General features: G+C 54.8%; 1 protein-coding gene and 2 long non-coding RNA genes across 6 annotated transcripts in view; 2 read left to right on the top strand and 1 right to left on the bottom strand.

The window, feature by feature from the left end:
* The window catches only part of LOC120857891 (histone deacetylase 7), a 36731-nt gene extending 25777 nt beyond the window's left edge, over positions 1 to 10954 (bottom strand). For 2 of the 3 annotated variants that reach the window (XM_040233764.1, XM_040233763.1), the window contains exon 1: positions 10257 to 10344. In XM_040233764.1, coding sequence (XP_040089698.1) covers positions 10257 to 10275 — 19 coding nt within the window. In that variant the 5' untranslated portion in view covers positions 10276 to 10344. Of the gene's footprint in view, positions 1 to 10256; positions 10345 to 10750 lie in introns of those variants that run through there. The other variant, XM_040233765.1, reaches the window with a different exon arrangement.
* LOC120857894 lies at positions 4134 to 5781 on the top strand. 2 transcript variants are annotated; one of them, XR_005719765.1, is made up of 4 exons: positions 4134 to 4220; positions 4760 to 4891; positions 5160 to 5215; positions 5490 to 5781. It is a non-coding gene; the product is annotated as an uncharacterized LOC120857894 (long non-coding RNA). The 2 variants fall into 2 exon arrangements; XR_005719764.1 differs by lacking the exon at positions 4134 to 4220 and having other exon boundaries at positions 4714 to 4891.
* On the top strand, positions 9365 to 19984 carry LOC120857895. The gene is made up of 2 exons (XR_005719766.1): positions 9365 to 9618; positions 19655 to 19984. It is a non-coding gene; the product is annotated as an uncharacterized LOC120857895 (long non-coding RNA).
* Positions 19985 to 21040: the final 1056 nt, after the last annotated feature.

Consider the following 21040-nt stretch of genomic DNA (forward strand, 5'->3'; position numbering starts at 1 on the left):
ACCACCCTGAGGCAGGGGCGCTGGGCCTTTCTGAGTCCTGAGGGGCTGGCAGTTCCTGGGACTCTGGGGCATCTCACTGCCCTCCGGCAAGGAAAAGTGGGAGTCTCTCCAAACCCGGCGGCCTCGGGGCCACTACCCAGTCTCCCCTGGCTATCCTCTGTGACGGTGGGAAGGGGAGGGCAGAACCACTTGCTCAGGGTGTGTGGCATCAGTCAGCAGCAGGCTCCCCTCAGGCCCAGGCCAGGCCCCCTCATCCAGACTGCCCTAGGCTTTCCCAGGCCCCCAAAGGCCTCAGAAACCAAAGCTGCCACTTACCCTCAGCCCTCTGCTCCAGGAGCGCCAAGCCCTGCATTAGGAAGTTCACCACGATGTCTGCCCACCATCTGTCTTTCCTATCACAAGCAAAACAACCTGAGCAGTCAAGATGGGGCCCCCATCTGTAATTCGGGGAGAAGAACTGAGTTTCTGTCAAGCTTCTGCCTTTGTCTCTCCCCCTCCCCCACCCCCTGGTGCCCCACTGAGACCAGCTGCTCCCTCTTAGCCGCCAGCCCCAGCCCCAGCCAGTCTTTCTCAAGGGCCAGCGCTTGCCCCAACAGGAAGCACGGTCACCGCCCTGGGGCTGTCTCAGAGCTGCTCCTTTCTCCCCTCTGAGGTCTGTGTTCACTCCCTCGCCCTCACTGGTCCCCCAGCTCCTGGGCCCTCCTTGGCCAGACCCTGCCTCCCTCTGCACCCCACTTCTGCCTCCCGCCGGTTCTGTCTCTCTCAGCTATGCCTTTCTGGCTCTGCTCACTGGTGCCACCCACAAGGCCACTCAGTCCACTCCAGAGACTGCCAGGGAAAAGCTTCAGTTATATTAATATCAATCATTATTATTTTATTATTACCAGTAATTAGTAATATTAGTAAGGATCAACAACCATGTACTGAATGCTTACTGGGTGCTGGTTACTGTGCTAAGTATCTGCCTTGTGCTCTCTCATTCGGTCCTCATAAGCACCCTATAAGGTCAACACTGCTACCATCCTCAAATTGCAAAGGAGGTAACTGAGGCTCAGAGAGGTTACGAAACTTGCTGAGGTCACACACATGGTGAGTGGGGCTTCTGGGACTCCAGAATCTAAGCACATAATCCCTACACTGGTGTGTACAATGAGCCCCACCCACTGAGGTGAGGTGAGGCCACCTGGGGGTCACTGGACAGAGTGTGGTCCCAGCATCAGAAGGCCTGGGCGTGACTCACGTGTTCCCACAAGGCTGGCACTCCATCCAGAAGACAACAACAAAAATAAAGACAGGACCATCTCTGCCTGTGCCTGCATGAGGCCTCCAAGAGGCACTCCCCAACTCCATCTTCACTTCCCTTTTCATCCTTTTCATTTTCCCTGCTTTTTAAATGTACTTGTTACCATTTTATCATTTCCTGTAAGCTGCCCCCAGCCGAGTATAACTAAACAAGCAAACCCTCAGGCCTGCTCAGAGGGCAAACGCTGTGTGAAGGCACTCTGGAAACCGTCAGGCCCTGTCTAAAATGCAAGTTACATAACCCAAGCAAGACACCCACAGAGCAGCTACTTGGGAGTGAATCCCCAGGGAGAAGATACTCTCTTCTCTCTCCCTCTCTTGCCCAGGCCTTACACACTCCGGCAGGCCATGGGCAGGGGTGGAGGGGGCCCCGCGTGCAAAAGAGAGCCCCCTTCCTCAGGGCTTCCCTGGTAGCTCAGTGGTAAATCTTCAGGAGACCTGGGTTTGATCCTTGGGTTGGGAAAATCCTCTGGAGAAAAGAATGGTAACCCATTCCAGTATTCTTGCCTGGAAAATCCTATGGACAGAGGAGCCTGGCAGGCTAGTTTATGGGGTCACAAGAGTCAGACATGACTTAGCGACTAAACTGCCACGATCCTCAGGGCAGGCTCCTGAGGGGCCAGGAACACAAGCAAACAGCCATCAGCACCCCTGGACCTGGATGTCTGGAGAGAGACAGAGATCACGGTGGAGACCCTGGCCTGCTCCATGGCCTGGGGCATCATGGATATGAGTCCATGAATAGTAACAAGCTATGAATGCTGGCACTCACAGGATGCCACATTAATATTCATGACAGTTAAATACCAGATCCCCATCCCAGCTAAGCCCTGGAATTCCACTCATTTCGCCCGTTATTTTTGGAAGGTGGCGGGTAGATTCTTCAGGTGACACAATTCCCTTTTGCGGCCAGGGCTGCCCTTCAGGCTTGCTCGGCTTGGGTGTCTCCAGACCACAGACCCAGCTAGGGTGCATGCACAGCTCTCAGGGAATTCAAATGCCAGATGCATGGTACTGGGTACTGATTTGGGCCAACCAGCTGTCTTGGAAAATTTCTAGCCAACTGGGGATTTGATGAGATGAAAATTTACTCTAGTGGAAGGTAGAGATCACTGACTGAAAAAACGGCATACACTGTGTAGTCTTGTTTCGGTAAAATGCACAACACATGAAGGCATGTCAGGAGATGGAAAGGTGCTCAGAGGGACTGTGGCAGCGATCTCCCACTGCTGGGATTGGATGTTTCTTACTCTTTCACCTTTGCTCCTCTGTGTTGTCTGGCTATCTATGAGGCGCATGAACTGCCTCTGTAACAATGGAACAGAATTGATATGTATATATACACCCATGCACGATCAAGATGGCACTGCCAATGGGCATGTAAGCTCTGGATCCCGTGAGAACTAGGACACAGGGCTCTCACTGATTCCTCGTATTCTTGGACCCCGTATCCTCTGGGGTTCTGCGTTATCTACAGCCCAGGATCCTCGACCTCTCCCTGAAGCACGCAGAAGGCCGAGCACGGGCCTGGGCACCAAGTCAGGACTGACTTAATGGATGCCTGCAGCCTGAATAATGATCATTTCCTGAAAGAAATGCCTCCTGCTTCTTCCAGGGCCGCTGTGCTGGGAATAGAGACTGCTGACATCACTGACCTTCTCATCCCTCCCCTGCCTCATGCTCCTTTTAAAAGTTGCCAGGGAGGGGCTAAAATAAAGGTCACTCCAGCAGATGCTGGCAAGGTACTTACTGCACAGCAGGGCCATTGGGGCCAGTCCCATCCCAGACCCTCCCTGTGCCAGCTGGCAGCGAGGCCCTAGGGTCCCTTGCATCCTGCCTCACTGGGAGAGGCGGGGGTGAGGGAGTGAAAGAGAGAAGGGGTCCACCCTGTGACTTCTGGCTACAGATTCCTGCTGTTCCAGGCCCTTATGGGTGGAGGAATCTGTGAATTTGGCCTGATTTTTCTGTGAACTGGGGCTGAGCCCAGTTTCTGTTCTTCATGTCTTTAACATTCCCTATCCCTGACCTTCAAAAATATGAACAATAACATCAATGATGGTGATGATGTTCTCTGTGCACTGACCTCATACCGGGCACAGTGCTAGTCTTACTTACTTGAATCTTGAGAGCAACTCAAGGAGCTTGAAGCAGTTATTATTTTCATATTACAGAGATGAGGAAACCGAGGCACAGAGAGCTACACTTGGGTTTTTGCAGGAGGAAAATAGGGACGCTACCATATTCCTCCCTGTGCCCTCACTGGAGGGCCCTTCTGCAAGCTCTGCGACGGGCGCAGGCGAGTGAAGCTGATCACTCACGTCTGCAGGGTGCATTTCAATCTGCTGAGGGTTGACAGGTACCTATGAGTAAATCCCCGCTTGAAAGATTAAGAAATCAGGTGTCAGAGTCCTTGGCAGCCTTGCACAAGGTTCCTCAGCCTATTCAACTGGGATTCAAACCCAGGTCTCTGGTCTGAGAATGATTTCTTCCCCACTACCACACTATCTCCATGGCTGGACTCTCCAGAAGACTCTGAAGGCCTGGAAGGGAGAGGCCGTCCTTCCAGTGCCCTGGAGCCAAAGTCAGGGCCCAGCCCCTCACCCGGTGGGGCGGGGGTGGGGGGCTGTGCCAGCGCGCCTCCTCAGCTCCACCGTGACTCACTCCTGGGACCCAGGGGAAACACAGCCCTGAGCTGCGGGCAAACACGGCCTGCCGCCTGCCCCGCCTCCAGCTCCCCGCCTCCACATTTGCTAACCGAAACCCGGCTGTTGCTATTTTTAACCCTCCAGCTCCCCCTTGCCTGGGGCTCCCCCCTTCACCCCCCGCCCCCCCCTGCCCCAACCGGGTGCCACCGGCCTGTCATTCTGAGAGCAGTTCCACAACCTGAACGCCCCTGGGCGCAGCGGATGCCCGTGCAGGTTTGTGGGGCAAGCAAAACAACACGGTTACAGCCCTGTCGCCCCAGTCGCCGAATTCCCCCACCCCGACTCTTTCCGAACCTGTGACTCCCAGCCTGCCCTGCTTCTCCCTGTCATCCTGGCAGCGGGGGAGGGAGAAATAGGACTTCAAGGGCTTGGGGGGGGGGCAGGTGGGGGGAGACTCCAGGAGCCAGAGCTGGCCTCATGGGGGTGAGAGGGAGCTGAGCTGGACTCCTGAAGGGGGACAGGGTCCCCCTCACTCTCTCCAGGGTGCCAGGCTCTCCCTGAGGGCCCAAGGTCTCTGCCCACCAGGATTTCCAATCCCTGCAGGCAACATGGGGAAAAAAGGAAGTGGCTGGTGACGGGTGGGGATGGTGAGTTTAGCCCAGGGCCCTCCTCATGAGCCGTCCTCTCCCCCTGCTGGGCGGAAGGCCGGGGAGACACAGGAGTCCAGGGAGTGAGTGCACCAGAAGCCTAAAGGAGGCCCAGGGTGGAAGGACTCCAGGCGGGTGGTTGGAGGCCTCTTCTTTTACATGAAGGCTCCTCTGATACACAGCCCTCTGGGGAGAGGGCCGGACCATCCTGCAGCCCACAGCTCTAGGGCCCCCAGGAAAACCTACCAGAAGAGGCTGGAGGCGAGAGGGTCTGAAGGCTGCTGGCTGACGTGAAAGGTAACCTTCTGAGAAGGGGCCGAAGGGGCAGGCCTGCAGGGGGGCCAGAGGGGCCCGGCCTTCTAGCTGTCTTCTGCTGCCCCCACCCAATGCCTCCCAACCCCGCCCTGTGCACAGAATCTCTCCTGGTTTGAGGAGCAGATTCCAAGGGCCCAGGAGAGGCTCTGCAGTGCCCAGCCCAAGGTCTCCTTCTCTCTCTCTCCTGCCCCAGGCCCTACTCGGCCAGCCTCAGCCCCAGGCCTTTTTTCTGGTGTGTCCTCTCTTCCAGGGCCCACGTCCTCTCTACATAGTATCCCCTTCTCTCCTCGGTGACTCCTGAACCAGGTAAATAGATCCCAGTGGCCACAGAGGCAGCCAGGCTAGACCAAGAAGGGAGGGACTTGGCACGGGAGTCACAGGGTGGCGAGAGGGGGAGGAAGGGAATGAGGAGGGAGGAAGGTGAAGCAGGGGTGGCACTTTGCTGCCGCCTCCCCGGCACCCAACACATCCACGGCCCTGGACTCAGCTCCTGGAAGGGAAAGAGGCTGCTCCCCCGAGCGCTGAAGCAGCCTGAGGTCAGCCCTGTCCAGCTCCCCCTCCTCTTCTCCCCTTTCATCAGCCTCTGTGGATTGCCTGAGGAGCCGAGACCCCGATGTCTTCCGTGCCACGCCAAAGGCTGGCCCTCGGGCTCCAATCCTCAGCCTAGGTCCCTCACCTGGATCCAGGTGGTTGCCAAGCATGGCTCAGAAGCTCCGAGGGCTCACTTCCAGGCTGGGAAGGTGAGAGCAGGCATCCATTTCACTTCTCGGGCAGACCTACCCTGGCCTCCCTGTCTAAGGAAGTCCCCCCTTGTTATTCTCTGTTGCTGCGCCCGGTTCATTTCCTTCTTAGGGTTCATCACAATGGGTAACTAAATGTATCTACTCATTTCTTGACTTGCTTACTTGTCTTACCGTCTCCGCCACTAGAGTGGAAGTTCCCTGAGGTCAGATGCCCTGCCTATGAGATCACTGTGTATCTGTGCCCAGGACTTGGCATACAGCAAGGCTCAGTAAGCACCCATTGAGTAAATAAACAGCTGAATGCTTGGCACAGCAAAGGGGGCCTTCTGGTTGCCAACGTCACTTTTAGGATTGATGAGCAACAAGTCCAGGATTTCCCCAGGGAGAAGGAAGCAGTATGTAAAAGGAAAAGCAAGGTCAGGAAGCCCGGGACCCCAGGGAAAAGGTCAAGGCCAGCTAGCATCCACTCCAGTTCCGTCTGGCCCACGGTGTCACGCTGAGTGTGGACATGTACACAATCGCACACCCGGAGGACACATTGGTGAGTCCTGGACTGGTGTTGAAAGGCTGGGATTTTGTCCTGGTTCTTGTCTTACTATCCTTGTGTCCTTGGACAAAGCACATACCTTCTGCGGGTCTCAGTTTCCTCAAAGGAAAAACTGAAGAGGTTGGCCCAGACCAGCAGTCCTCAAACATGGCTTGGCACCAGATCACCTGAAGCATGTGTCAAAATACAGACTCCCAGGACCCACCCCTGCAGATTCCGAGTCTGGAATGGGGCCTGAGGATCTTTATTTTGAATACATTCCCTGGTATTGAAATGTACCTGGAATTGGAAATGTCCTAGGAAGCCAAAACGGGAAGGGAAGTGTCAGATTTAAGGACTCCCCCTAATACTCAGACCACTAAGGAAAGGGTTGTCTGGGGGCACTTTCCTGCAGTTCCAAGTGTCCTGAACTCTAAAGCAAGTGGTCTGGGAACCAGCATTTGAAGAGAGATGAGCATGCTTTCCAGCAAATACCTGGACTTCAAAAAAAAAAAAAAGCCATTCCTGCACAGGCATACATCCCCTCCAAACGCGTCCATCCACCCCATGCAGAGCCATGAGTGCGAAGGTGCACAACTCTAGAGACCACACACATCCACACTACATGTGTGCATGTTCCCCAGACACCCAACAAACAGCCACCACATGGACTGCAAATTGCCATGGAATCACCACCTCTACATACAAGCCTAGGGGCACACGTGAGGGGCCCCCACCACTCACTCAAATGTGCATACACACCCATCACGTGTTGACCCACACGAAACAAGACACTATCCTGAATTTATTCGGCTTCTGGGAAGTGGTGCAGGACCAAAGGAGCTATGCTCTGCTGATGAAAACATCTCTCCCGCCTCTGCCACTCCCCCCCACCCCCGACCCTTTGCCCCAGGCAGCATGGTGTCCAGTTCCCTTTCACAGGGGGAGAGCTGGAGGACAGTGGAGAGATGGGATCAGGAGAGGCACAGAGCCCCCTACCCCTAAAGTCCAGCAAAAATGTCTCTTCTGCTTCCCCAACCAGGAGGTGCAAAAGGGCCTCCACCCAGCCCAGCCACCCACCACCCACTGCCAAATGCTCAGTTACTTGCCTAGATTCCCAAGCCCCGGTCCCCAGGAGCCAAAATGGTAAGGGAGGTGGCCAGATTTAAGGACTCCTCCTAATGCTCAGACCACTAAGGAAAGGGCTGTCTGGGGGCACTTTCCTGCAGTTCCAAGGCCTGGGTCCCCCTGGGAAGGTTGCCACAGAAACAGGGGGAAATATCACAGGGAAACACAATACCCGGCAGGGTCACCTGCTGACCAGGCTTCCTGCTGTGTTGCCCACCGCAGCCCCGCCTCCCCATCTCATTGCCCTCTTGGCCTCCTTCTCTGGCTTTACCGGGGCCTCCTCACTGAAGCTCTCCTTCCTGCCTCCCCTGCCTTATGCAGAAAGCTCTGCTCTTTTTGGTTCCAAACAACATCAGGGATGGCCCAGAGCTGAGTCCCCCACTCCTAATCCGACCAGCGGCCCCCACCACAGGAAATCAAAGCTTCCTGCCCCAGAGGAAGTGCCCCATCTAGTGAACAAATCCAACACAGAAACGACAGTCCCAGAGCCTTGGAAAGACAGATGCCAGCTCCCAGGCCTCACCCCGGCCGTGCTTCCAGCAGTACCCCTCACCCCACCACAGGCCCCAGTCTCAAGTCTGCCTAAGGACAGGTCAGGCCAAGGCATGACGAGGGTGTGGGCGAGACCTGAGCCTGGCCAGGGAGGAGAAGGCCAGGAGAATGGGCACTGGCAGAGTTAGAAGGTCTGGTCCTGGCCTCACTTGGCCTGCCATTCCCTGGCTGGGTGACCCTGGGCCTTACCTTAGCTTATCTTCTCTCAGACCCCTGACAACTTCAAAATTACCAGCTCTTAAAATGAAAGGCCAGGAGAAGGAAAGGCAAAGAGGTGGTGGAGGTAACGCAGGCTTCTGCCTTGGGCAAGGACGCCTGCAGCCCAAGAAGGGTACCCATTCCTCACACCCGTCACACGTGAGATTCTCATATCCAAGGGCTTTCTATCCAGATTGAGGAGAGGATGGTGGAAAAGAAAGTTCCAACTCTCATTTCCAGAAAAGAATGAAAGCGGGGGTCCACTATTACTGAGGGAAATGGGGGCCATAACAGCCCCCATCCTGGACACCAGTCCATCTCCTATTGTCAGCCTCTCCTCCTCTGTGGTCACTTTATTGATGGGGAAACTGAACTTCAGTGTCAAAGTGGAGTGACCAGTTTAGATTCTTGGAACGGTCAGTGCAAGACCTGAATGCAATCTTCCCAGCCACAGGATAACAGCTTAAGACTCGGTGGCCAGGGCCACCCACCCCTGGGGTCAGGCTAAGGAACACAGAGACCTCAGGACAACACTGCCCTGGGGCCATTCCAGGCGTAATACCAAGAAGCAGCTCTGAGCCTGGCCTTGGCGGGGTCCAGAAGCATCATGGAACTAAAGGCCGAGGAAGAGTCCCAGCGGGTCCTGGACCTCGTTCCAGTTCAGGTTCACTGGGAGCAGCACAGCGAGACTGCTTTGTGCCTTCATTTCCCCAGCAGTGACTCCACAGAAGAGGTACATTACTTCTTAGTTCAGTGGGTAGAGGGGACAGAGAGATGAAAGCAGGGAGGCTGGGATGCTGAGCAATGAGCTCTGCAAGAAGTCTTGCAGAGGCTGGAGAAGGAGCTTCCAAGAGGGTTGGTATGAGGAGAGGAGTGTGTGGCTGCCCAAGCCACTTGGAAGACCTGACCTATGGGGTACTACAGGGGAGAAATGGGCCACTGTTAGGGAGCAGGGAAACCAAGTCACAGTCTCCTTTCTTTCAACCCAGTGGCTGGGCAGGGGTCTTGAGGAAAGTCCTCATCGACCCAGGTGCATGTCCAGGGAATAGGATGATGAATCCAGATGCTGAGTCCCCAGCAGGGCCACTGAAACTGGCAGGCAGAGCTGGGCCTCAAGCAGATGCTGAATGAGGGTGTGGGGAGGGATGGGCAGCAGCAGGACAGGCAGTGTCCAGACGCAGGGGGAGGCCTCTGGGGTATGCAAGACCGCCAGCAGGGACAGGGAATGGCCTGGACTGGGTGGGAGGAGACCCAGTGGCTGGCCAGGTCAGATCTGAAAGAGTAGCTTGGGGCAGTAGGAGAGAAGGAAATAGGGGTGGAGGTGCTGGCGGGCCTGCAAGTCCCACCGGTCCCTCTCTTAGTTCACAGGCCCAGAATCAGAGCCCAGCCCAGCTGCTGGATTTGCCGCCTGCTCTCACTCCCCAGGACCAGCAGACCCCAGGTTTGGAGGGCACACATCCTGTCCCCCACCGCTCAGGACACAGCCTGCCGTCCCCATCTTCCCGCGCCCCGCCAGCACCTCCACAGCTCACTTGAGCACAGGTGTCTCGTCACCCAGATGGGTGAGCAGGGTGGGGGGGTGGGGGGGTGGGGGGACGGCGGGCGGGGGGCGTTGCTCAGAAAAACCTCGCTGTCAGAGACCCTCCCTCCTAGGGATCACTTTCCCCAGCGGAGGGGTCGGAGTAAAGTCCAGCCGGGGTCCGCGGGCTGGGGGCGCTGATGTTCGGGGCTCGGAGTGTGGCCCCAACTCAACGGGTCCTGCCCTTTGCCCAGCGCTTCCAAACCTTCCGCCCGGGAGCACCGCCCCCTCCCGGGGCCGCGGCGGCCGTCCCTCCCTCCAGGGTCTCCCGGTCAGTCCTCCCCGCGAATGGGGGTGATGGGACGCCGGGCCCGCGCACCGGCGGCCCGGGGCCTCCAACTCCCTTCCTCGGGCCTGTCGCTGCCCCGGGGCGGGCGGATGTGGGCGCCCCGCAGGAGGCCCTTAACCCTCCGGCCCCGGAACCAGCCCGGGCCGGGAGCCTGCCTGAGCCGCGCAGAGCCGGGCGACGCGGGCACGATCACGGGCGCGCACGCCGGGCTGGGCCCGCGGGGCCGCCCGGAGCCCCGCGCGGGAGCCGGAGCCCGAGCCCAAGCCCGGGCGGGCGGCGCTGGGTGCCGCGCGCAGGGCGGGGCGGGCGGGGGGCGGCAGCCCAGTACTCACCAGCGCCGGGGCTGTGCATCCAGGGGCCGGGGCCCTCAGAGCGGGGGGCTCATGGCGGGGGGGGGGGCGGGGGCGCCGGCCTTACATCCCCCCCGGTCGCCGGAGGCTGCGGAGCGACTGTGAGACGGCGAGAGGAAGGGAGGGGGCCGGGAGGGGGAGGGCCCTGGCAGCCCGGCCGGCCGGGTAGGATGACAATGGAAGGAAATGCTTTATCTGAGTCTGAGAGCGGGCCAAGGGGGAGGGGAGGGAGGGGGCAGGCGCTCGCGGCCCGGGGACACACCACCCGGCAGACACGGCGCGGCGCCCGGGCTGGCGGACGGGCGGGCGGACACCCCGCGCGGCCGGAGCGCGGGGAGGCAGCGCCGAACCCGGAACGCGGGGGACGCGGCCCCGACCCGCGCGCGGCCGCCGCGCTGCAGCCCAAGTCCCGGCCGCCGCGCGGCGCAGCGACCCGCGCACAATTCCCGGAAACCCAGATACCTGAGCGCACGCACCCTCGCGGGCGACCGGGGCCGCGAGCACACATCCATGTTGGCCCGGGGCAGAGTCGTCTACACAGACACGCCGCAGGGAGGGACCCCCGCGCTCAAAGGCACAAGCACGCACGGCCCACCAGCCAGCAGTTACACGGGGAGGGGCGGGAGGCGCGGGACGCGCGTGGAGTCAGCGGTCCCGGCGAGGAATCCCAAACGGACACCCCCGACCCCGCCCCAAGCACAACGTGCCTGAGGAAAGTTCCAGGATCTGATTTGAATCACTGCCCAGCGCTCCCCCTCTGCCATGCCCCCCCCCCCACACACACACACCATGCCTGCTGAGGGGAATAGAAGGGTCCAGCCTGTTCCTATTAAAAGAAAAAGGGGGTGGGGTGGTGCGGATTTTGAAAGTTTTCTTTTTTTAAAGAAATTTCTCAAGGGATTTCCTTCCCTCCTGTCCTCTTCCTCTCTTCCTCCCATTCCTCTCCCCTCAGCACCCTCCCCCCACCACTTCACCCCTCCCGGTCCCTATGAGTCAAACTTCAGCAATGTGCCCAGTGTCTCCCAGTGCATTACAGCGGATCATAGAAATGTTCCAGTCTGTGAGTCGGAATGTAGCCGCCTCCAGCCCTCCCTCGGCTAATAAACTCAGCTCCGGGCTGGCTTTGCACAGCAGCCCTCCCTGCCCGGCTCCCTGTTACCAAGACCAGAAGGTCAGGGTCAGGGGTCGGGGCTGAGGACCTCCCCATTGTGCTTCCCGGCCTGGTCTGTCAGCCCTGTGCCTCTGGCAATCTGCTGGGTCAGAGACACAGAGGCTCCAGCGAAGTGAAGTCTACAGGAAGCGCTGGTCTCTCTCCCTGATGGTGGGGGCTCATCCCCTGGAAGGCAGAGGGCAGCTTCCCTCTGACCCCATCCTGCTTCCCTTGATCCTGGGAAGCCTGGAGTGCCACGATGCTACAGAAAAAGAAGAAATTGAGGCTGAGCCAGAGACGTGTCAGATTACAAGCAAGAGCCCCAGTGGCCTAGGAGGGCCTGGCCTTGCTGAGGTCCAACATCTGACCATAGCTACCCTGTTCCTGCAAACCTGGTTCCAGTCTCACCTGTTGCTCCAGCTTCCTACCTCAGGCCATTTTGTGGTCCCAGCACTCACAAAGCAGGCAGATCTAATCCCTTTGCCCTTGTTCACTTATCCTCACAGACCCCTTTCCCAGCATGAAGGCCTCCTACAGCATGGCGCCACACATGCCTCTCTCTCTTCCCACCCCTTCCGCTGTTCTGCTCAGGGCCTGGAGGTACTTAGTGCTCAGCACTTAGATGTTAGTACTAAGTACTTAGATGTCAGTTGCTGTTGTTACTATTATTAATATTATTTCAGCCAAACCGGGCTACTGGCTGTCCCCTCATGTCCTCATGCTCTCCCATTCCCCTACTTTGGCTCATGCCATTCCCTCCAAAAATGAATGTCCTCCCTCCCCCCCTCTCTCCTGTTAAAATCTGTCTAATCCTCGAGGTCTATCCCACCTTCTCCAGGAGGCTTTCCCTGATTCCCATAACCAGAGGGATTCTTTCTTCTCCTTGAAGGACTCCACTCCAGCATCTTGTCGGTCTTCCTCTGTACTTTGACCTTCACCCACTTGTATACTTGTCTCAGCTCTCTCCTCCTTCGCAAGAATGCTCCAGAGTGGACGTCCCCTGAGCCCAGCTACCGCCTTAGTCAGGGGTGCATCCCTTGTAGTGTCTTGCTGAGCGTCTTCCACAGAATTCAGGCTCAGCCTGGGTCATTTTTGGAATTGAAACAGATTCATGGACTTCAAGGACCATCCCCCAGCGGAACAACCTCAATTATACCTTTTTTCTCTTGACCCTTAAAGACACATGTTCTTCCGCCTCAGGTGCGTTTTTCCCAGCCCTCGCTTCCAAACCAAATCCCTCTCTGTGCCCACGGGCTCCATACCCACAGCCTCCAGAAAAATCACTTGGCTGCTTCAGACGCTCAGCCTCTCCTCTGCTGTCTGTCTCCTTTAGCCTCACAATGCTCCCTCCTGACACCCCCCCAGGACTCTTGTAGCTCTTTCTGGACTGAAATCAGGCATTTGTTTGCTCATTTCTACCATGTGCATCATTCATGTATTTGTTTGTGAGTTTTCTTTTTCTTTTTGACCTAATCACTGAGTTCTAAGCGATTTGCACACAAAGGTTATCTCCTCTCAACCCCTACCTGTGCCCTTGGTACTCCACACATGGCTTTCTACATACACCAGAATTCCCTACCTGAAGTCAAGGCAGAGAGAAAGACAGCAGGTGAGTCCTACATCCAGAAGCTGGACTGTGCCCCTTCTTATCTTGCCCCTTTACTTACTACCACCCCACTCGCATCTCATGGTCCAATCTTAATCCAATTTCTAACTCACACCTCCCTTGCTGGGGTATGTTAGGGAGTCTCCAGAAAAGAGACCTGAGGCAGAAAAGTGCAGGCTACCTTTTTCTCCTCTACCCTGGTTACCATGTGGAGAGGTTTGTTTTGTTTTGTTTTTGCACAGACCGCTCAGTTAAGTGCCCTGCAGAAGAGATGAGTCTTATAGAACCTGCCTTGGCTCCCTGGTATCTTCCTTGAGGCTCTGGCCATACAAAGCCTGAGGGTACTGCCTTCTGCTTTCTTTGGGGCTCTGGGGCTACCTGACATTCTCTTTCCCTTTCTTCTTTCCTTCTCTTGCTTAGCTACCTTTTACTGTTTACTGTGTAGCAGCCCTATGCCATCCCCCTGGCAAATATTAGATCATTTATTCATAACAGTAATCCTTGTTATGCTTGTGATTAACGTACGGATGACGGCTCATAAAGGCTGAGAAACCTGACCACAGTTACACAGCTGGAAATTGAGGAGGGTGTTCATCTATTTAACAAGTGTTATTGGGTGCCCACCTTGTGCCAGGGTTTAAAGCTCCATCCAGAGCCATCTGGTCTAAACCTCAGGCCTCTGAGACCACTCCTGACCCAGCTTTCTAGATGTGGTAGCTGAAGCCACAATCCCTCCCCTAACCCACACTTCCCCCACACTCTCCACAAGGCCAATCAGAAAGTGTTCATCCCTGGCCTGGGTAGATCTCAGAGGGACAGCCACGTCCTTGGGTGGGTTGGGCCTTGGATTCCAGTTTCTGAACCTGGAATCAGATGCCAATGCATAGGGTTTGGACTAGAAATATAAATAGGGGAGATAGATCCCCATGTCCAAATAAAGTGTTTCATGGAGCCAGATATAACAAGTGGAAAGAAGGAGAGGGAGGGTACTTAGGATTTATTGAGAGGCTCCTTTGTATCACATGCTGTTCAAAGCCCTTTCACTTATACCTCAGTATTATCCCCACTGTTTTAGTTAGCTCAGTAAGACAAAGTGTTTTGTCCAAGGCTGGAGTTTCCCACATGGCTCAGTGGTAAAGAATCTGCCTACAATGTGGGAGACCTGGGTTCGATCCCTGGGTTGGGAAGATCCCCTGGAGAAAGGAAAGGCCACCCACTTCAGTATTCTGACCTAGAGAATTCCATGGACTGAATAGGCCATGGGGTGACAAAGAGTCAGATACAACTTAGTGACTGGGCATGCACGCAGGCATAGAACCAGTAAGTGATTGAATCACAAATGAGTCTGATTCAGAGCCTGTGCAATTTCTTCTAACAGATCAAAACAATGCAGAAGCTGTGGCCAGGTCTCCTTCTCCAGTGCAGCCTGGTTACTAGAGGTCCCCGCTGATCAAGGAATGACATTCTAGATGCCACGTTTCCTTCCTCACCAACCCCAGTCATGTCCTCTCATCCGGGTCTCCACCTTTGTCTGTTGCATTGCTCTGGAGGGATCAGAGGAGCTATGTAAATATTCTGGCTAGGATGGAGGGGTGCGACTTCGGGGTGCAGCTAGGCAGACTCCCACTCAGGATTTTAGGATCTGAGAGAAGAAGCCATACATTCTCCTGGATCAGAGTTAAATTAGAAGAGGCTGGATCATGGCCGCCAGTTCAGATAGCCCCAGCTGGGAGGCAAGATGACTGTGGGGACAGAGGCAGGTGGAGAAAACTAAGCAAGTTCCTTCCTCGTCCTCCTACCTCCCTCATCCCCTACCTCCCTCATCCCCCTACCTCCCTCCATTGTCAACAAAGGTGATGTGGTTTCCCCTGTGGTCTGTTGCCCTAGACACCTGCAGTTCTGGGCATATATGTGTATGTGTGTTTGTGCCAACCATGCCCTAGGGGGACACAGGGAGAAAGCAGTGGACAGGATGGGGAGGGGCAGGAAGCCAAAGACAAGGCCCCCTCACCCCAAGGTGAGGAAGGCGCAGTGGCTGAGGACGGCAGAGGCCACCCCCTTGGCTACTCCAGGTCCCAGCCGGAAGCCCAGGAGAGCATCGTGGCTATCAGGACCCTGGCTCCGCTGGGAGCCGCGGAACTTGAGTTCTCGGCCCAGTTCTGCCATTAACTTCCTGGGTCACACCTTTCTAAGTCTCAGTTTCCTGCTTTGTAAAATAGCAAGGCCTTGGTTATCTACCTCACAGGCCTGGTCTGAGATTGTACAAATAATATATGCAGAAGGCTGTATGACTGTGAGATTTAGAAATATTACAGTTGGCCCCTCCACACACACACACACACACACACACACACACACACACCATAGTGCAGATAAAGAACAAAAATAAAAGCAAAAGCACAGTTTCTGCCCTCATTTTGCTCACACTGTGTTGAGGAAATAAAATAAACACATAAAATATTTGAAAGCCTCTTGTGCAGCCAACTATTTTAAAAATCTCACCACTGTGTGATCTTGGCTAAATCAAGACCTCTCTGGGCCTCAGGCTGGTTTCTCATCTATTAAATGTGAGAGTGGGTCTAAATCATCTCTACTTACTTTTCTGAGTCTGAGGCAGTTTTCTGATTCTGTTATTTCAAATGTACATGGCAAAGAGGAAAGACCTGAGCAGATCACAGCCTTAATGAAATCAGTGAGCTTAAAGCTGGGTTTTGAAGGAGCCCAGAAATGCGAATCGGTGTGGGGGAAGGGGGTGACATTCCAGGTAGAGAGAATGGCATGTACGAGGGCGAGGCAAGGAAGCGGAGGGTGGCAACCAGATTAGTGAGGCTCAGGAATGAGGTTGGTGAGGACTGAGGGAGCCTGGCGGGGAAGTGGGGACCAGAGGAGGAGAAGGGCCAGTCCCCAGGGGTGAGGCTGCTGAGACTGAAAGTGGGGCAGGAATATGGATGGGAAGATACTCTCTCAGCTTCTGAGGCTGGTGCCAAAGCCCATCCAGCCAAACTCCACCCAGGAGGGAGAGAAAGAAAGTCCCCTGGCCAAGAGGCCCCACCTACAGGGACGGCCCACTCCTCCCTTCCTTTCTCTCCCAATTCTGCTCCAGCTGGGAGGTAAGCGAGCACCCCCGCCCCCCCCCCCCCCACCAAGCCAGAGCCCTGTTAGTGACACAAACAGATAGAAGAGGGCTCTGCCATGTCCCTCCCTAACAATAATGCCAGGCGTGAAATAATAATAGAAAGAGTAATGATGATCAAAATACTGAAATACCAGTCACTGTGTCTGGTAACAGAAACTAACAGAATGTCGGAGGTCAATTGTGCTTCAAAACAAACACACAAACAAATTCCTCAAGAAAGAGATGAGGTTTGTGGTCACCAGAGGCTTAGAGGCAGGGGAATTGGAGAAGGCTAGTCAAACAGCAACCCACTCCAGTATTCTTGCTAGAGAAATCCCCTGGACAGAGGAGACTGGCGGGTTGCAGTCCTAGGGGTCACAAAGAGTCGGGCACAATGGAGTCAAAAGGCACAAACTTCTAGTAATAAGATAAATAAGTACCAGGGATATAATGATAATGTACAACATGATAAATATAATTAGTACCGCTTCATATCTAGGAAATTGTTAAGAGAGTAAATCCTGAGTTCTCATCACAGGGAAAAATCTTTCTTCCTGTCTTTGGTTTTGTGTCCATATGAGTTAATGCGTGTTCACTAAGCTTATTTTAATACACATTTCATGATGTCTACGAATCAAACCATTATGCAGTATACCTTATACAGTGCTATAATGTCAATTATATCTCAACAAGACTGAGAAAAATAGTAATTGATAATGAAATAAACTACCCATCACTTGCCCTCTGATAAAACCCCACAGCACCAAAACCTCTTGTTATGGCTGTTCCATTTACTAGAATCTTTGCTCCTAAGAGCCACAAGCAGTGTGTAAAACTATCCAATCTGTAGCATCTCCCAAACCTGACATTATATCAAAATCATGCAGGAGAACCTGTGAATAGCAGATTCCTTGGCCCTCTCACAGTCTCTACCTTCTGGGGTGCTGGGGGTGTGGGGTACCTAGTAATCTGCAGCTCCCCAGGTAATTCTAAGGTGTGTTTAGGTTTGGGATGCTCTGATCTATTCAAACCACTCCTTTCTAGTTAAGGAAACCGAGGACCCAGTCTCCTTGCCGGAGGTGTCATGGTTAATCAGTGGTGGGGAGCAGGCAGAGAAGTCAGGCGTCCCAGCTTCTAGGTCAGCGCTCCTTCCCCAGCCTGCACCGCCCAGCCCCGGAGATGCCTGTGCCAGCAGAGATTATGGTCAGGGAGGCAGCCACTGGGCCATACCCTAATCATGAGCGAGAAGAAATTCGTCTGAGTTGCAAAATGCCTCTCTACAGCCAGCTCACAATTACTCGCTCCAGTGGCCCCTGCAGGGATGCTACAGTCCACCCACTGGTGGGCTTGGGAGTTTGGCCTTGTTACATGGCCCAGCAGGGCCCTCTCTACCCCAGTGACTCTATCGACTGGAGGGCAGGATCCTACCTTGTTACCTATCTTAATGGTCCCTCTTGAGAGGCACCTACCTCTGACCCTGGAACCTCCAGCAAAGACCTTGAGGAGTCCTGGCCTAAGAACACTTATCTCTCTTCCCCAGGAGTGTCTTTAGGGTGGGTTTGAACTAGGCTCCTGTGTGCACTAGAAGAGCTTCAGCATAAGGTATGGGTGAAAGGGGGTGAGGGTAACTATATAGCGGGGTGAGTGTATATAGCGGGGTGAGTGGGAGTGTCCTTGCTATGACCTTGAAGTATCCACCCACGTGTGACCACCACTACTACTCCTTTTCAATAAGTATAATTGCTTATTTTTTGAGCATCTCCTCTGGCTCAGGTTCTTGGGCACAGAGGCAAAGGGAGCCACAGTCCTTATCCCTGGTGAATTCATCATCTCCAGGAGCAGGATACAGTCAAAGAAAAGAACCTGAAATGGAGAAACCTGTCAAATGCGGGACTACAACACCAGTGCTGCAAAGGATGCTGGGTTCTTGAGTCACGGGAGCTCCACACTGGAGGGGCCCTGATGGACCATCAGGTCCTTGTGGGTGAGGGCAGTGGCTCTGCTCTGTGCTGCCCACTCTGTGCCTGGAATGGTGATTCTAGACGCCTCCCTCCTGCTCTTACCTCCCTCATTCTAGCTTGGCCTGAGTGGCAGGGGCAGGAGGGCACAGGAGGCATCGAGACAGCCGCTCTCCCCCTGGGCAGACCCTGAGGCTGGGCTCCAGGCTTCTCTGCGTGCAGCTTTCAATGAACCATTTAAATAAAACCCACAGGGGACCGGCTGAGGGAGCCTGTGTTGTCCTGTCATTAAAACTGAGACTCTGGAGTCAGGCTGCTTGGGTGGAATATCTTGGTTTTCTCATCTGCAAACTGGGGCATGAAGTGCCTGCCATATTCGGGTTGTTGTGAAGACTGACGGGACCAGGACATGAAGCGCTCAGTGCGAAGCCTGTGGTCCACTGACTGTTAGGGATGAAGCCCGAGCTGATGTTAGTAATAGGAGACAGCGTCCTGTCCCTTCTGTCCCTCTCAGTTGAACTTTTCCCCTACATAGTCTCAAAATGAGCATTGACCTAATTTATGCAAAGACATCCAAATGGGTCTTTCCTTAGCTATCCATTCTCAGATCTGGAATGTGGAATTGGAGAACATGTGGGGGACCTCCCCCCCTAAACCCCCCACCCCTTCTCAGGTGTTGTTGACTCAGAGCTGAGCAGGGAACAGACCCTGAACCAGGCTGCAGGGAATGCCCGCACCACCTGAAGAGAGGCCCTCGCCTGCCCTCCCCCCTTGTCCTGGTACTGGACATCTGCAGTGGGCTGAGCATCTGGCTGCATCCCTGGGGCAATGGCCACAGCTGCTGACATTTGAGGGAGGCGAGAGCCAGCTCCTCAATTGGGGCCTGGGGGCTATAAATAACCAGCTGAGAGGGCCAGGGGGACAAGGTTGACCTTTGTGGGGGGGTGGGGGGGGGCTGGAGTGGCTGGCGACTGACTTCCCCCACCTCCTTGGGTCCAGAGCCAGAGTTTTAGCAAAACAGGAAGAGGCAGCAGCAGCTGCTGGGAAAGCAGGAGTGGCTCCCCTCCCCCCACTCGCCTGGGGCCTGCGGATCCCAGCCAGGACCTGGGAGAGGTGGAGTCCTCTCGGCTGGGTGGGGTGGGAGCCGCTGGTGCCCTCCTACCGCAAGGCTGGGGCCTGGGCAATGGGAGGATGAGCCAGAGCAGGGCAGCCCAGTGAGTTGTGCCTGCCTCCCATCCCCCTAACCCCAGCCACCTCCTGTTCCCTTTCTGTTCTTCTGTCACTGGGACAAGAGGAAGGATAGGCATTAGAAATGGAACATAAACCATGTCTGTGGCCCAGCTGGTGTATCTAGAGGCCCACCTTCCTCTCTCATCCCCTCCCAGCCCACACGTGGGCTGAGCCAAAGCCTGAGTGGGTGGGAGGATGCTTCTGGCTCCTGCAGAAGGGTCTGGCCCCAGTGGAATGATGGAGAACTTCCTCAAGAACTCTTGAGGTGGGGAGAGATCCAAAACTCTGGGGGACCATTCTCTTAGAGTAACTTGTCTTCAGGAACAAGCTCTGCAGAATAGCACCAGCTCAGAGGCTTCATGAAGTCCAGGAGGAAAGTCGTTATCCAGGAAATGTTGCTTCGCTCTGCCTTGCCTGGCGGAGATGCGCCCCTGGCTGGTTGGTGACATCTGGTTGGACTTCAGCTGGCCTGCATCTCCAGTGGGTCTCTATCTGCATCTGTCATGACCCCTCAGTGGAGCCAGTCAGCCTAGAGCCTGGTGTTTTGCCTGCTGGGAGGGACTAGACCAGCACCACCCAATAGTAACAGAATGGGAACCATATTTGTAACTTGGTCTTAAAAAAAAAAAAAAAAAAAACATTGGTGACATCCATTTTAATAGTATATTTATTTAACCTAATATATGTAAAAACATCATTCTAGCATGCAGTCAAAGCACAAAATTGTTAAAGAGACCATTTTACATGCTTTTTTTCAAACTAAATCCTTGAAACCCATGTGTATTTTACTTGCAGTACATTGTAGCCGTGTTTTAGGTGCTCAGTAGCACTGGTGCCTAGTGGCTACTGTATCAAGCTGCACAGGTTTAGAGGAGATGGCAGCCTAACCTCTTCTTCAGCCCTTCTAGTCCCTTGCTGGGGAAGAGGCTCAAGAAGTGAAAGGGAAGGCCAGTGAGGTCAACGTCCAGGGTTGATTTGCTGTAGAAGGACGGCATCCCACCTTGGCTTTCAAGCACCCATCACTAGACCTCGGTCCAGTCCTGGTCGACAAGGAAGCAGGGCCATCTCCCTAGACAATAGTCGCCTTCTCCTCTCCCCAGTCCTGGCCCTAAGCTGAAGACAGAATCTCATTGGTAGAATCTCGTTTCCTCTTCAGGTGTGTCAGCCTCTGTGCTCCTCTTTCTCCTTCCAAACATCACCCGAAGGCCTTCAGGCAGCAGAGTTAGGGGATATGGAATGAGAATCAAATTTGGAGTGAAAAGCAGACTCAAGCTATGGACACGTGGACTGAGGTGCTGGTGGGGCAGTCCAGGGGAAATTGAGTGAACAGTTGGTCTCCGGAACTCAGAAGAGAAGGGAAGGACCAGTAAAGTCCTGAGATCACTGGTGAGAGTGGAGAGGGAATGGTCAGAGATTTAAAAGAACAAGAGGAAGTGCCATGTCAGAGTCCAAAATGGGGAGAAGGTCACAAATGAGAGGTGTCCTCTCGGTTGCTGTGGACGATGCTTTAAAAACACTGAAACGGATGGCTTAAAACTCAAAGCACAGAAAGGGTTTTTCAAGGAAAGGTGAAACATAGTCAGTAAGCAAAGGCGGGGGAACATTCAACCTGCTTGTTGTCTAAGTGATGCCAGTTGAAACAAGTTGAAGGCAGGCGCCATTTTCAAGCATTAGTGAGAATGTGGTGAAATGTACATGTTGTTGTTG

The sequence above is a fragment of the Oryx dammah genome, unplaced genomic scaffold (assembly GCF_014754425.2).
Source record: "Oryx dammah isolate SB20612 unplaced genomic scaffold, SCBI_Odam_1.1 HiC_scaffold_29, whole genome shotgun sequence".
In the NCBI taxonomy this organism is placed as follows: domain Eukaryota; kingdom Metazoa; phylum Chordata; class Mammalia; order Artiodactyla; family Bovidae; genus Oryx; species Oryx dammah.